This window comes from Anomaloglossus baeobatrachus, chromosome 2 (genome assembly GCF_048569485.1).
Source record: "Anomaloglossus baeobatrachus isolate aAnoBae1 chromosome 2, aAnoBae1.hap1, whole genome shotgun sequence".
NCBI classification, from domain to species: Eukaryota; Metazoa; Chordata; class Amphibia; order Anura; family Aromobatidae; genus Anomaloglossus; species Anomaloglossus baeobatrachus.
This window is the reverse complement of record NC_134354.1, coordinates 21,574,880-21,592,661: the sequence shown is the minus strand read 5'-3', so window position 1 is coordinate 21,592,661 and position 17,782 is coordinate 21,574,880. Positions and strand designations below refer to the sequence as shown.

The following is a 17,782-nucleotide window of genomic DNA, read 5'->3' as shown; positions in this document are numbered from 1 at the left end:
CGGCTGCACATGGGCCTTCTTCAGACCAGCCGGGTGCACATGGGCCTTCTTCAGACTGGCCAGCTGCACATGGGCCTTCTTCAGACGGGCCAGCTGCACATGGGCCTTCTTCAGATGGGCCGGCTGCACATGAGCCTTCTTCAGACGGGCCAGCTACACATGGGCCTTCTTCAGACGGGCCAGCTGCACATGGGCCGCCTTCAGACTGGTCAGCTGCACATGAGCCTTCTTCAGACTGGCCGGCTGCACATGGGCCTTCTTCAGATGGGCCGGCTGCACATTGTCCTTCTTCAGACAGGCCGGCTGCACATGGGCCTTCTTCAGACTAGTCAGCTGCACACAGGCCTTCTTCAGTCAGGCCGGCTGCATATGGGCCTTCTTCAGACGGGCCGGCTGCACATGGGCCTTCTTCAGACGGGCTGGCTGCACATGGGCCTTCTTCAGACGGGCCGGCTGCACATGGGCCTTCTTCCCTCGGGCCGGCTGCACATTGTCCTTCTTCAGACGGGCCGGCTGCACATGGGCCTTCTTCAGACGGGTCGGCTGCACATAGGCCATGTGTTACCAATGGTTTTCTTGATGACAGTGGTCCCAGCTGCCATGAGATCAGTAACAAGTTCCCCCCGTGTAGTTTTAGGCTGCTCTCTCACCTTCCTTTGAGTCGGGATACCCCACGAGGTGAGATTTTGCCCCAAATCGATGTCGATTGACACTCATTTTGTATTTCTTCCATTTTCTTACTATTGCACCAGCAGTTGTCTTCTTCTCACCCAGCGTCTTACTTATGGTTGTGTATCCCATTCCAGCCTTGTGCAGGTCTATGGTCTTCTCCATTCCAGGCTTGTGCAGGTCTATGGTCTTCTCCATTCCAGGCTTGTGCAGGTCTATGGTCTTCTCCATTCCAGGCTTGTGCAGGTCTATGGTCTTCTCCATTCCAGCCTTGTGCAGGTCTATGGTCTTCTCCATTCCAGCCTTGTGCAGGTCTATGGTCTTCTCCATTCCAGGCTTGTGCAAGTCTATGGTCTTCTCCATTCCAGGCTTGTGCAGGTCTATGGTCTTCTCCATTCCAGGCTTGTGCAGGTCTATGGTCTTCTCCATTCCAGCCTTGTGCAGGTCTATGGTCTTCTCCATTCCAGCCTTGTGCAGGTCTATGGTCTTCTCCATTCCAGCCTTGTGCAGGTCTATGGTCTTGTCCTGACATCCTTAGGTCATCTCTTTGGTCGCCCATGTTGTAGAGGTTAAAATTATAAACTGTCCATGGTTTTTTTCAGTGGGTAAACTTACAAAATCAGCGAGGGATCAAATAATTATTTCCCCCACTGTATACCAGAAACACCCCACAAGCCCAGCAGTACCCTAAAAGACCTGCCGTATACCGGGAACTCCTCACAAGACCTGCCGTATACCGGGAACACTTCACAAGACCCGCCGTATACCGGGAACACTTCACAAGACCCGCCGTATACCGGGAACTCCTCACACGACCCGCCGTATACCGGGAACTCCTCACAAGACCTGCCGTATACCGGGAACTCCTCACAAGACCTGTTGTATACCGGGAACTCCTCACAAGACCTGCCGTATACCGGGAACTCCTCACAAGACCTGCCGTATACCGGGAACTCCTCACAAGACCCGCCGTATACCGGGAACTCCTCACAAGACCCCCCGTATACCGGGAACACCCCACAAGACCCGCCGTATACCGGGAACTCCTCACAAGACCTGCCGTATACCGGGAACACCCCACAAGACCCGTTGTATACCGGGAACTCCTCACAAGACCCGTTGTATACTGGGAACTCCTCACAAGACCTGCCGTATACCGGGAACTCCTCACAAGACCTGCCGTATACCGGGAACACCCCACAAGACCTGCCGTATACCGGGAACTCCTCACAAGACCTGCCGTATACCGGGAACACCCCACAAGACCTGCCGTATACCGGGAACACCCCACAAGACCGTCCATATACCGGGAACTCCTCACAAGACCTGCCGTATACCGGGAACACCCCACAAGACCCGCCGTATACCGGGAACTCCTCACAAGACCTGCCGTATACCGGGAACACCCCACAAGACCCGCCGTATACCGGGAACACCCCACAAGACCTGTCGTATACCGGGAAGTCCTCACAAGACCTGCCGTATACCGGTAACACCTCACAAGACCCGCCGTATACCGGGAACTCCTCACAAGACCCGCCGTATACCGGGAACTCCTCACAAGACCCGCCGTATACCGGGAACTCCTCACAAGACCTGCCGTATACCGGGAACACCCCACAAGACCTGCCGTATACCGGGAACTCCTCACAAGACCTGTCGTATACCGGGAACTCCTCACAAGACCTGCCATATACCGGGAACTCCCCACAAGACCTGCCGTATACAGGGAACTCCCCACAAGACCTGCTGTATACCGGGAACACCCCACAAGACCCTCCGTATACCGGGAACACCCCACAAGACTGCTGTATACCGGGAACACCCCACAAGACCTGTCGTATACCGGGGACACCCCACAAGACATGCCGTATACCGGGGACACCCCACAAGACCTGCCGTATACCGGGAACACCCCACAAGACCTGCCGTATACCGGGAACACCCCACAAGACCCTCCATTTTGGACATTCTCTGACCGGGTCCTCTGGACATTACAATTTGGCACCCGTTATTCCGTCCCCTCCATTTGCCGTTTCCCCCCGCATTGTGCCGTATTCCAGCCCTGACAGGCGCCATTCATTGTCACTGCAGTCGGTGGTTGTAATATTCCGGCTGATAATTACATTACGGTTAATACGGTTTATTAATAACATTTATCACCGGCGGCAAAAAAAAAAAAAAAAAGAAAAGTTTTGTCATTTCCTCTCGCCCCAGGAACACAAGGGGTTAACGGTGAACTTGCGGCAGCTGCTGGGTCCGGGCACAAAGGATCAGTCATTCTGGAAGTTTCTTATGTTCTTTATTACAATGGGGTTTCTTTAAACAAACACAATCCTGGTAGAAGAGCGACGAGTGCGGACACGACCGGCTGCAGGCGAAGCCGCCGACACTACAACTCCCAGCAGCTCTCAGGACCCTCCGCACCACTATTCCCAGTATAACCAGTGCCGCTAAACTGGAGGTGGAACCACAAGTCTCAGCACGTCCTGCCAGCCTATAGTCTTCTCCAAGGCATAAGTGCATGCTGAGACTTGTAGTCCTCCATGGATGATCCAGATTGTGGCACCACAAGTCTCAGCTTGCCTTACCAATATCCAGTGCACAACATAGAAGTCATAAGTGGATGCTGAGACTTGTAGTCCTCCACTAATGATCCATAGTCTACGCACGTAACCCACAAGAAAGCGGTTATATGTGCACGCTGAGACTTGTAGTCCTCCACCAATGATCCATAGTCTACGCACGTAACCCACAATAAAGCGGTTATATGTGCATGCTGAGACTTGTAGTTCTCCATGTAGATCCATCTAGATTGTGGCACCATAAGTCTCAGCAAGCCCTTTCAGCATATAGTTCCTTGTAAGGTATAAGTGCATGCTGAGACTTGTAGTGCTCCATGGATGATCTAAATTGTGCCACTACAAGTGTCAGCAAACCCTTCTATTCTATTGTTCCCTATAAGGTATGAGTCCTCTAGGGATTATCTATATTGTGGCACCACAAATCCCAGCAAACCCTCCTAGCCTATAGTTCTCTGTAAAAGTATGAGTGCATGCTGAGACTTGTAGTCCTCCACAAATTACCTAGATTGTGGCACCACAAGTCTCAGCAAACCCTCAGTTTATAGTCTACTCTAAGGTATGAGTGCATGCTGAGACTTGTAGTTCGCCATGTATAATCAAGACTGTGGCACCACAAGTCTCAGCAAACCCTTCCATCCTATAGTTCTCTATAAGGTATAAGTGCATGCTGAGACTTGTAGTTCTCCATGAATTATCTAAATTGTGGCACCATAAGTCTCAGCAAAACCTGTTAGCATATTGTTACCTATAAGGTATGAGTGCATGCTGAGACTTGTAGTCCTCCACAGATTGTCTAGTTTTTGACACCACAAATCTCAGCAAACCCTCTCTGCCTATAGTGCTCTCTACTGTATGAGTGCATGCTGAGACTTGCAGTCCTCCATGGATGATCCAGATTGTGGCACCACAAGACTCAGCAAACCCTTCCAGCCTATAGTTGCCTATAAGGTATGAGTGCATGCTGAGACTTTTAGTCCTCCAAAATCCCAGCAAACCCTCTCAGCCCATAGTTCTCTCTAATGTATGAGTGCATGCTGAGACTTGCAGTCCTCTATGGATTATCTATATTATGGCACCACAAGTCTCAGCAAACCCTTCCAGCCTATTGTTCCCTATAAGATATGAGTGCATGCTGAGACTTGTAGTCCTCCACAGATTATCTAGATTAGGGCACCCCACTCTCTCAGCACATCATTGCAGCCTATACGAAAAGTGATGGATTTGGGGGGAAACATGTCGGCTGAGACTTGTAGTCCCCCCCCAATACACTTTCATAACCACCTGTTTCCCTCGCTCTGTGCACCGCGCATGCGCGCTACTTCACAGAGTGAACGTTTAACAAGCCCCGCCCACCTCCGAGCACCTGCAAGCCCCAGACTGTGACTGGACTGACAACGGTTATGGGCGGAGCTAACACTTTGTCCGCTTTGTCTTTTTTTAAATAAAGCTTGTTGATTGCAAAAAAAAAAAGAAAAAAAAAGAACAACTCCTCTCTCAGCAGCGAGGAGGAGGGGGGCGCGCGGGCAGGGGGAGGGGTCAGCGGCCGGGCGATTTTGGTTAAAATATTCAAAATGGCGGACGGAGGAGCAGCGAGTCAAGATGAGAGTTCAGCGGCAGCGGCAGCAGGTAATCATTACCGCGTTTTACATATTCATATTCATACACACACGGGCGACTTAGCATAATTTATTAGTACTCCGGATTATTATAATTAACGTCGGGGGTGGTGGGGGGCAGGACGGGAAACGCACCGGATCCCGGGGAGACAGGAGGCTGCAGCAGCCCGGCGGAGGAGGAGGATGGGAGCCGGGGGGCCAGAGGGGCCCGGGGGCGGCGGCGGCGAGGAGGCGCCCACCTGTGCTCGGCGGAGAATGGCGGATACATTACACACACACAGGGCTGTATACAGGCACATATATACTAATGGCCGGAGACGTGAGGGGATATATACCCCGTACAGTATAATCACCGGGGTGAGAGGGGGAATATATATACCCGGGATATACTAACGGCCGGAGACGTGAGGGGATATATATACCCCGTACAGTATAATCACCGGGGTGAGAGGAGGAATATATATACCCGGGATATACTAATGGCCGGAGACGTGAGGTGATCTATACCCCATACAGTATAATCACCGGGGTGAGAGGGGGATTATATATACCCGGGATATACTAATGGCCGGAGACGTGAGGGGATATATACCCCGTACAGTATAATCACCGGGGTGAGAGGGGGAATATATATACCCGGTATATAATAATGGCCGGAGACGTGAGGGGATATATATCCCATACAGTATAATCACCGGGGTGAGAGGGGGATTATATATACCCGGGATATAATAATGGCCGGAGACGTGAGGTGATATATACCCCATACAGTATAATCACCGGGGTGAGAGGGGGATTATATATACCCGGGATATAATAATGCCCGGAGACGTGAGGGGATATATACCCCATACAGTATAATCACCGGGGTGAGAGGGGGATTATATATACCCGGTATATAATAATGGCCGGAGACGTGAGGGGATATATATACCCCATACAGTATAATCACCGGGGTGAGAGGGGGATTATATATACCCGGGATATAATAATGCCCGGAGACGTGAGGGGATATATACCCCATACAGTATAATCACCGGGGTGAGAGGGGGATTATATATACCCGGGATATAATAATGCCCGGAGACGTGAGGGGATATATACCCCATACAGTATAATCACCGGGGTGAGAGGGGGATTATATATACCCGGGATATAATAATGGCCGGAGACGTGAGGGGATCTATACCCCATACAGTATAATCACCGGGGTGAGAGGGGGAATATATATACCCGGGATATAATAATGGCCGGAGACGTGAGGTGATCTATACCCCATACAGTATAATCACCGGGGTGAGAGGGGGAATATATATACCCGGGATATAATAATGCCCGGAGACGTGAGGTGATATATATACCCCATACAGTATAATCACCGGGGTGAGAGGGGGATTATATATACCCGGGATATAATAATGGCCGGAGACGTGAGGGGATATATATACCCCATACAGTATAATCACCGGGGTGAGAGGGGGATTATATATACCCGGGATATAATAATGGCCGGAGACGTGAGGTGATATATACCCCGTACAGTATAATCACCGGGGTGAGAGGGGGATTATATATACCCGGGATATACTAATGGCCGGAGACGTGAGGGGATATATACCCCATACAGTATAATCACCGGGGTGAGAGGAGGAATATATATACCCGAGATATAATAATGCCCGGAGACGTGAGGTGATATATACCCCATACAGTATAATCACCGGGGTGAGAGGGGGAATATATATACCCGGGATATACTAATGGCCGGAGACGTGAGGTGATATATATATATACCCCATACAGTATAATCACCGGGGTGAGAGGGGGAATATATGTACCCGGGATATAATAATGGCCGGAGACGTGAGGTGATATATACCCCATACAGTATAATCACCGGGGTGAGAGGGGGAATATATATACCCGGGATATAATAATGCCCGGAGACGTGAGGTGATATATATACCCCATACAGTATAATCACCGGGGTGAGAGGGGGATTATATATACCCGGGATATAATAATGGCCGGACCCGGGGTGAGAGGGGGAATATATATACCCGGGATATAATAATGGCCGGAGACGTGAGGTGATATATACCCCATACAGTATAATCACCGGGGTGAGAGGGGGAATATATATACCCGGGATATACTAATGGCCGGAGACGTGAGGTGATATATACCCCATACAGTATAATCACCGGGGTGAGAGGGGGAATATATATACCCGGGATATAATAATGGCCGGAGACGTGAGGTGATCTATACCCCATACAGTATAATCACCGGGGTGAGAGGGGGATTATATATACCCGGGATATACTAATGGCCGGAGACGTGAGGTGATCTATACCCCATACAGTATAATCACCGGGGTGAGAGGGGGAATATATATACCCGGGATATAATAATGGCCGGAGACGTGAGGTGATATATATACCCCATACAGTATAATCACCGGGGTGAGAGGGGGAATATATATACCCGGGATATAATAATGGCCGGACCCGGGGTGAGAGGGGGAATATATATACCCGGGATATAATAATGGCCGGAGACGTGAGGTGATCTATACCCCATACAGTATAATCACCGGGGTGAGAGGGGGATTATATATACCCGGGATATACTAATGGCCGGAGACGTGAGGTGATATATACCCCATACAGTATAATCACCGGGGTGAGAGGAGGAATATATATACCCGGGATATACTAATGGCCGGAGACGTGAGGTGATCTATATCCCATACAGTATAATCACCGGGGTGAGAGGGGGAATATATATACCCGGGATATAATAATGGCCGGAGACGTGAGGTGATATATACCCCATACAGTATAATCACCGGGGTGAGAGGGGGAATATATATACCCGGGATATAATAATGCCCGGAGACGTGAGGTGATATATATACCCCATACAGTATAATCACCGGGGTGAGAGGGGGATTATATATACCCGGGATATAATAATGCCCGGAGACGTGAGGTGATATATATACCCCATACAGTATAATCACCGGGGTGAGAGGGGGATTATATATACCCGGGATATAATAATGCCCGGAGACGTGAGGTGATATATATACCCCATACAGTATAATCACCGGGGTGAGAGGGGGAATATATATACCCGGGATATAATAATGGCCGGAGACGTGAGGGGATATATACCCCATACAGTATAATCACCGGGGTGAGAGGGGGATTATATATACCCGGTATATACTAATGGCTGGAGACGTGAGGTGATATATATACCCCATACAGTATAATCACCGGGGTGAGAGGGGGAATATATATACCCGAGATATAATAATGGCCGGAGACGTGAGGGGATATATACCCCATACAGTATAATCACCGGGGTGAGAGGGGGAATATATATACCCGGGATATAATAATGGCCAGAGACGTGAGGGGATATATACCCCATACAGTATAATCACCGGGGTGAGAGGAGGAATATATATACCCGGGATATAATAATGGCCGGAGACGTGAGGGGATATATACCCCATACAGTATAATCACCGGGGTGAGAGGGGGATTATATATACCCGGTATATACTAATGGCCGGAGACGTGAGGTGATATATATACCCCATACAGTATAATCACCGGGGTGAGAGGGGGATTATATATACCCGGTATATAATAATGGCCGGACCCGGGGTGAGAGGGGGATTATATATACCCGGGATATAATAATGGCCGGAGACGTGAGGTGATATATATACTCCATACAGTATAATCACCGGGGTGAGAGGGGGATTATATATACCCGGGATATAATAATGGCCGGAGACGTGAGGTGATATATATACCCCATACAGTATAATCACCGGGGTGAGAGGGGGATTATATATACCCGGGATATAATAATGGCCGGAGACGTGAGGTGATATATATACCCCATACAGTATAATCACCGGGGTGAGAGGGGGATTATATATACCCGGTATATAATAATGGCCGGACCCGGGGTGAGAGGGGGATTATATATACCCGGGATATAATAATGGCCGGAGACGTGAGGGGATATATACCCCATACAGTATAATCACCGGGGTGAGAGGGGGAATATATATACCCGGGATATAATAATGGCCGGAGACGTGAGGTGATATATACCCCATACAGTATAATCACCGGGGTGAGAGGGGGATTATATATACCCGGGATATAATAATGGCCGGAGACGTGAGGTGATATATATATACCCCATACAGTATAATCACCGGGGTGAGAGGGGGATTATATATACCCGGGATATAATAATGGCCGGACCCGGGGTGAGAGGGGGATTATATATACCCGGGATATAATAATGGCCGGAGACGTGAGGTGATATATATCCCATACAGTATAATCACCGGGGTGAGAGGGGGATTATATATACCCGGTATATAATAATGGCCGGACCCGGGGTGAGAGGGGGATTATATATACCCGGGATATAATAATGGCCGGAGACGTGAGGTGATATATACCCCATACAGTATAATCACCGGGGTGAGAGGGGGATTATATATACCCGGGATATAATAATGGCCGGACCCGAGGTGAGAGGGGGATTATATATACCCGGGATATAATAATGGCCGGAGACGTGAGGTGATCTATATCCTATACAGTATAATCACCGGGGTGAGAGGGGGATTATATATACCCGGTATATAATAATGGCCGGAGACGTGAGGTGATATATATACCCTATACAGTATAATCACCGGGGTGAGAGGGGGATTATATATACCCGGGATATAATAATGGCCGGAGCCGGGGTGAGAGGGGGATTATATATACCCGGGATATAATAATGGCCGGAGACGTGAGGTGATATATATCCCATACAGTATAATCACCGGGGTGAGAGGGGGATTATATATACCCGGGATATAATAATGGCCGGACCCGGGGTGAGGGGTGGATATACTGTATCCCTGGTATATTATCACCTTATAATGGCCGGAGCCCCCCTATATAATATATAATACAGTCATATCCCCCTGGATGTATTATACACTGTATATTATACCGATATAATGATCTGAGCGCCTGAATATTATAATATAGAGACGTCCAGAGACCCTGTATACAGTGCAGTGACGGGCTGTATATATTATACCAGAGACCCCGTATACAGCGCAGTGATGGGCTGTATATATTATACAGGAGACCCCGTATACAGCGCAGTGATGGGCTGTATATATTATACAGGAGACCCCGTATACAGCGCAGTGATGGGCTGTATATAGTATACAGGAGACCCCGTATACAGCGCAGTGATGGGCTGTATATAGTATATAGGAGACCCCGTATACAGCGCAGTGATGGGCTGTATATAGTATACAGGAGACCCCGTATACAGCGCAGTATATAGTATACAGGAGACCCCGTATACAGCGCAGTGATGGGCTGTATATAGTATATAGGAGACCCCGTATACAGCGCAGTGATGGGCTGTATATATTATACAGGAGACCCCGTATACAGCGCAGTGATGGGCTGTATATATTATACAGGAGACCCCGTATACAGCGCAGTATATAGTATACAGGAGACCCCGTATACAGCGCAGTGATGGGCAGTATATATTATACAGGAGACCACCTATACAGCGCAGTGATTGGCTGTATATAGTATACTGGAGACCCCGTATATAGCGCAGTGATGGGCTGTATATAGTATACAGGAGACGCCGTATACAGCGCAGTGATGGGCTGTATATAGTATACAGGAGACGCCGTATACAGCGCACTGATGGGCTGTATATAGTATACAGGAGACCCCGTGTACAGCGCAGTGATGGGCTGTATATAGTATACAGGAGACGCCGTATACAGCGCAGTGACGGGCTGTATATAGTATACAGGAGACCCCGTATACAGCGGAGTATATAGTATACAGGAGACCCCGTATACAGCGCAGTGATGGGCAGTATATAGTATACAGGAGACCCCGTATACAGCGCAGTGATGGGCAGTATATATTATACAGGAGACCCCGTATACAGCGCAGTGATGGGCAGTATATATTATACAGGAGACCCCGTATACAGCGCAGTGATGGGCTGTATATAGTATACAGGAGACCCCGTATACAGTGCAGTGATGTATATTTTATACAGGAGACCCCGTATACAGCGCAGTGATGGGCAGTATATAGTATACAGGAGACCCCGTATACAGCGCAGTGATGGGCTGTATATAGTATATAGGAGACCCCGTATACAGCGCAGTGATGGGCTGCATATATTATACAGGAGACCCCGTATACAGCGCAGTGATGTGGTGCTGTATATATTTGACAGGAGACCCCCCCCCTATACAGTGCTGTATATATTAGAGAAGAGACCCCCTTATACAGTGCTGTATATATAGTAGACAGGAGACCCCGTATACAGCGCAATATATATATATATTAGACAGAAGACCCCATATACAGCGCTGTGTGTGTGTGTGTGTGTGTGTGTGTATATATATATATATATATATATATATATATATATATATATATATATATATATATATATATATATATTATATGAGACCCCCGTATACGGTGCTGTATAAATTATACAGGAGACCCTATATACAGTGCTGTGTGCTCTATATATTATATAATATATAATATATATAATATATAATATATATATATATATATATATATATATATATATATATATATATATATATATATATATATATATATATGTCCAGACCCCCCCCGTATGCATTCTGCACACCAGTGTAGTGATGCGTGCTGTATGTAACATTATGTAGGGGACCCTCATACACGGTGCCATGTCCGCTGCATATGTTACATAGCATACCCTGTATACAGTGCAGGGATGTGTGCTGTACATATTATTATATAGGAGACCCTGTATACAGTGTCATATCAGTTGTATATATTAAATTGTGCGAAGACCCCGTATACAGAGGCATGTCTGATGTGTATATATTATAACAAGCAGAGACCCTGTATACAATGTGATATCCGCTGTATATATAGTGTGCGGAGACCCCGTATACAGTGTACACAGCAGTGCAGTGCTAGATCCTTTTTGCTGTATGTTATATCCTTTCCAGAGACCACATACAGTACATGGTAACAGAACACTAACAGTAGAATATGAGACCCCCCCCTGTATATGGTACATAGTTATATAGTTTACCGTTAGTGTGTAGAGACCCCCGTATACGGCATATAGCCATGTATTCTACGGTTGGAGCATGCAGAGACCCCCGTATTCGCTGTGGACACCGGTGTAGTATATATTATGTATATGATGTGTAGTATAATGGCGGATATTATGTATCCCCCTCCCCCACTCATACATACACATATTGTACTCTGTTATTCCCCAGGATAACTCCCATCATCCGCCCCTCGTCCTGCGGCTCCGTCCCTGTATATGTGGGTTATTTGTGTCCCCAGACATCTCATCATCACTACGGCTGCACCATCTCCCGATTTACTTTTCTTTAGATTGATTCTCCCCCTAAAAGTGCAAGCGCCACAAATCTTCCTCTTCTGGCTCCCGGTAATATATATGCCCCCCCCCCATTATATTTATATACCGTGTATACATCTATTATGGATTTATAACTCTGCCTCGGCCTTTACCTGCCCCTCATTGACATGACGGTCTCCTCCCAGTAATAATCCGGGTCTGTGGTCCCCCCTCCTCATTATCAGCACCATTAATATTCCCAGCATTGTACCGGCCCCCGTCATCCTCCTCCTCTGCTGCGGTGGTGCCCTCCGCCAGGCCTCGGGGTGATGTCGTCTGCGGCTGTGCCCTCTACCTGCGCTTTATTACTTTCATTGTATCCTATAGGGAATGGGGGGGGGCAACGACCTGCCCCAGGACTGGGGGTATAATAAATTGGGGGGGGGGGACGACTGCAAATAACGAAACGTCTGTAATTTTTACCCTCCGGTGTGGGGGGGCTGGAGAGCAATCAACTGGCCATGGTCAGAACTGTAATTATATATATATATATATATATATATATATATATATATATAATATATATATTATATATATGTTACATTGTTACTATTAATGTTCCAAAGAAGAATATTTTATGTATTCCGTATTCTTGGTTTCTAGATTTGCTCAGTGATAAATGACTTTGTCATCAATTCTTTGTTTTATTATTTATTTTATTTTTTATTTATTTTCCCCCAAAAAATATATAAATATTTTGAATTGTTTTTGTTCCCTTTTTTTCCTGTATTTTCTGGTCCATCCAGCGTTGTATGATCCGGACTCCTCTGACAGTTTCTCCGTCTTTCTTCCCCGCATGTTTTCGGCTCTGGATTTCCTCCCCCTGGTCCTTTTTTTTTTTTTTTCTTCTTATTTTACATATTCATTTCCGTGCTGGAGGTTTAGCATAGTTTTTAAAGGGACCACAAGTCTCCTGAATAACCCCGCAGCCGCTGCTTTCATATGGTGATGGCGGTCAGAGGGGGGCGGCTCTGTGATTGGGGATCTGTAGGGTAATATTTGGACCGGTGACGGTAACACATCAAGCACTTTTTATGCATTTTTTTTTTTTTTTTTTCTCCCTCTCTCTTTTTCTCCCTCCACCTTCTCTCTTGTATGGGGCGTTCCCAGTTCCACCAGTAACCAGTACATTACAACAAAGCTTTAGCCGCATGGATGACATTCGTGTGAGAGGAGGGGGAGAGACATGTAGGAACCTGTAAAAGAAAAAAAAAATTACAGATCCCATCATATCCAGCGTTTCCGGCTCTTCCTGGCTCAGGTGTAATTAATAGCTTCTATAGCACGGCGCGAGCGAATCGTAGGGACAAAGACGTGGATTTTTTTATTTTTTTTTTTCGTGGGGGGTCAGAGGGCACCGTGTACATTTCTCTTATATTATGGCAGCGCCTGGAGATGGAGGTTATGGCTTTGTGATGAAGAGAAACAAAAAACATATAAATGTGTAATATTCCATTTAGGAATTGTCAGAAAGTGAGGGGGGCGCTTGTAGGGTCCGACCCCTTGCATATATTTATACGGTCAAGTTTTGCTTTCTGTGCTTTGCTTGTGATGGGGGGGGGCTGCACTTTAATGTCAATATGTAAGAAATTCCCCTTAGTTATTTGTGGGCAGTGATACCCTGATATTAAATTATTACCTATTCTTTACCTTTACACCAGTTTTGCGTTTTTTTTAATTGCGATGACAAAAGCATAAAAAATGTCAAACTGTCATATAAAGAAAAGGCGATACATATAATAAAACAACAATATATGTATAATATTGTTATAGCGGCATTTACTCCATGGCGCTTTACATGTAAAAAGGGGGTACATATATTAGGGGCAGTACAATAATCATAAACAAGCTACGGACGGCACAGACTGGTACAGAAAGAGAGGACAAAATAAAAAAAGATTATATATTTATTTAAAAACATTATATATAGATAGATATCCCATAGATAGATAGATTAAAAATATATATATATATATATATATATATATATCAGGGTACAAAAGGTCGTACTATTTAAAAAAAAATATATATTTAATTTTTTTTAATATCTGCAGAGATTTGGGGCAATTCATTCATAAATGCAGCAATTTCTGCAAATGTAAAATATCTTTCTCCAGTGAGACATTTCTTAGGCATGAAGATTTAAAAAAAATAAATAAATAAAATGAAATAGAAAATTTAAGCTCCTATCCAAACCCGATTTCCAGCCTTATGTAAATGGACGGTAGTAGCCCGTCCTCGGATGTAGGTGATCACAGCCGTTGACACTGGCTGCGTTCATCCAAGGAGCCGGCCCGAGGCCTAAATCACGTGTGACCCTGGAGACTGACAGACATGGGGAAAAAAACAAAAAAATAAATATATAATATAATATAATTTATTATATCTATCTATCTCTTTCTCCTCTTAAATGCACAATCTATAATCTGTATTTCATTGCTCTTGATTGAATCGTCCTGTTATTCCATCACTTGCAATTTTTTTTTCATCCTGAACCTCCTGGTTCATCAACTGAATACAATAATTGGTGTGATACAATAAGAGGCAGGGTATGGCCTGCAGAACACTAATGACCTGCGCCGTCCTGGCCCGTATGGGCACCAATTATAGCAGACAGTAGTGATTATTAGGCAGCGTTTACTTTTTTTCTTTTTTTATTTATTTTTTTTATATATAATAATTTTTTTTTTATTATTATTTTTGGTAAGCCACAATATAACATTTTCTCCAAATTTTGCAGCAAATCCACTTTATAATATAAACGTGATACAAGCAGAATTTGCTGTGGATTTCTCTCTGATTTCCCTCTTGCCATTGCAAATCTGCCGAATTAATTGACAACTTGACAATCGCCCAGTTTGTTTTTTTTGCAGATTTTTTTTTTTTTTTTTTTTTTTCCTTTTCCTCAAATCCTTGTCGGGAAATTTGCAGACTTAAAATTTGCACCTCTGGTTTGTCTGTGCGGCAGTTTTTTTTTTTTTTTTTTTCTTCCGTTGCTGCAGATTTTTCGCCTGCAAATGTGTGAAAATCCGTCGTGTGTCATCGTGATGAGCGGATCCCAAACCTGGGGCATCCTAATCCCAAACCAGCAAAACTGAAATCAAAAAGGTGGGGGGACAGAAAAATAATAATCTTCCTTGGTGCGATGCGCTGCACACGGCCTCTCGACTCCCCGGCCAGCGCCAGGGCTCGCCGCACTGTGGCCGTCGTGTGCCTGCGTCTAATAATAATCTACGTGGCTGTGTCGGCTCCTAACGAGAATGGATGGCACGCCGGGCACTCGCGGTGACCTTGGAACTCTGCTTACATATTATTTTTATTAGCAAAATAATAGGTTGAGGTTTTTTTTTTTATTTGCTTTTGTTGGGTGAAATCTGACAACCCATAATTAAAATGAGGCCCCTTCTGTGCCCGGCCAGGAGAGGGAATATCCGGCGTGAGGGCCGAGCGACGCGGCCGGTGACAAGCGTCCAGCTCTGCTCCATTCCCCACCGTCCATCCTAATCTGTTACCTGTGCGCCACAGATATAGAAACCCTCGTACCGGGGAGGGGGCGACGTGTCAGCCATTGCCGGACCCTCTGGGAAATATGTGCTCATAACCAGATGACGGTATTCGGCATTATTCAGCATTTTAGAAAAGAAAACTCTGCAGCTGCGCCGAGCGTTGGGGTCGTTGGTGGATGTTTTGGATTCTATCCGGCTGCAGCATTTTTGGTCAAGCGAGTAAAACTAAACAACCCCCCCCCCCCCCCCTCCAAAAAAAAATGTGTGGTCATAAGATGGCGGCCGTCTGGCAGGTGACTTGGGTTATTGTGTTGGATTTACGGCTCGGGGCCGGGGTAGATGTTGATTTATAAATTCCCCCCCCCGACAAACTTTATTAGAAATTGCTTTTAATGTATTTTTCCTGCCCGTACGGAAGTGGTAGGAGAGGACCCCGTTATCCTCATGGTGGTCCCTGGGTCTGATTCTGCCTTATGGAGCCTCTGCCGGATCACTGTAGGGTCCAGTTATGTCAAGTGCCTCCCAACTGCTGCGTATCTGCCATTTGGGCATCTGGAAAGGCTGGGTGACTGGAGCCATGGTGGATGCAGCGATACATTCATGTGATACATCCCGCTCTGTGGATGCAGTGGAAAGATAAACTCCAGCCTCAGATACATTGGAGCAGAAGCTTTTGTTCTGCAGATATTGTGGTGATCACCAAGGCCAAGGGGGCAATATATGGCTCATCCGGCGGTGGGGACAATATGGCTGATCCGGGGGGCAATATGGATGATGGGGGAGGAACAGATAATATGGCTTATCCCAGGAGGGGGGTAGGAATATATGACTGATCCAGAGGGGCAATATGGATGATATGGGGCCGAGAATGGCGGCTAAGGCTAAGTTCACACTTCAGTTGTTTTGCATCAGTCACAATCCATAGCCTTGAGGAATTACGGAATCCTGCAAAACATTTAGCAGGAATCCAGTATTTCCCCATAGACTTCTATTAGTGACTGATTGCGACTGATGACCCTGCGTTGCATCCGCTGCGTCGCGGTCCGTCATTTTTGACTGGCCGAGCGTGGAGCAACGCAGAATGTAATGTTTTTCGGGCCGTCAAAATTAACGCGCCGCACAGGAATCCGTCGCCATCCGTCAAGCTTGTAATGTATGTCTATGGTGCTAGATTCCGTCGCAATCCGTCTTACAACGGAATCCAGCGCAGGATTCCGTCATGCTCTACTGAGCATGCCCAGCATGTTTGGCACACCCCCTGGCCTGTCCCAAACACAAACGGATCATGACTGATCTGTCAAAAAGCGGATGCAACGGACGCAACAGATCAGTTTTTTCACAGGATTCCTGTGAAAGGAATCCTGTGAAAAACACATCCGTTGCATCAGTTGCCAACTAAAAAAACGACTGATCCGTTGCTGACGGATCTAAAACAACTGAAGTGTGAACTTAGCCTAATATGGCTGATCTGATATGGTGGTGGTGTGAACAGGCAATATGGCTGATGGTGGTGGTTATTATGGCTGATTTTGGAGGTAATTTGGCTGCTGATCCGTGGTGCAATATGGCTGATCCAGGCATATTGCAATATGGATGATATCCAGGGCAACATGGGTGATATCCAGGGCAACATGGGTGATATGGTGGGAGAATGACGGCCAATATGGCTGATCCTGGGGGTGGTGTTGTGGACGGGTAATATGGCTTATACTGGAGGGGAGGGGGCAATATGGCTGATGATATTGGTTATTATGGCTGATATTGGAGGTAATCTGGCTGCTGATCCGTGGTGTAATATGGCTGATGTGGGCGCGGGAGGGTTATATGGCAGATATGGGGCCCTGTCTCTCCCATTGATAATGGTGCAGTCAGTGCTAGT

General features: G+C 46.5%; 1 protein-coding gene across 1 annotated transcript in view; it reads left to right on the top strand.

Moving 5' to 3' along the window:
• Positions 1-4,795: 4,795 nt before the first annotated feature.
• The window catches only part of POU2F1 (POU class 2 homeobox 1), a 135,898-nt gene continuing 122,911 nt past the window's right edge, over positions 4,796-17,782 (top strand). Inside the window, exon 1 of the mRNA XM_075332849.1 lies at positions 4,796-4,880. Coding sequence (XP_075188964.1) covers positions 4,826-4,880 — 55 coding nt within the window. The 5' untranslated portion in view covers positions 4,796-4,825. The remainder of the gene's footprint in view (positions 4,881-17,782) is intronic.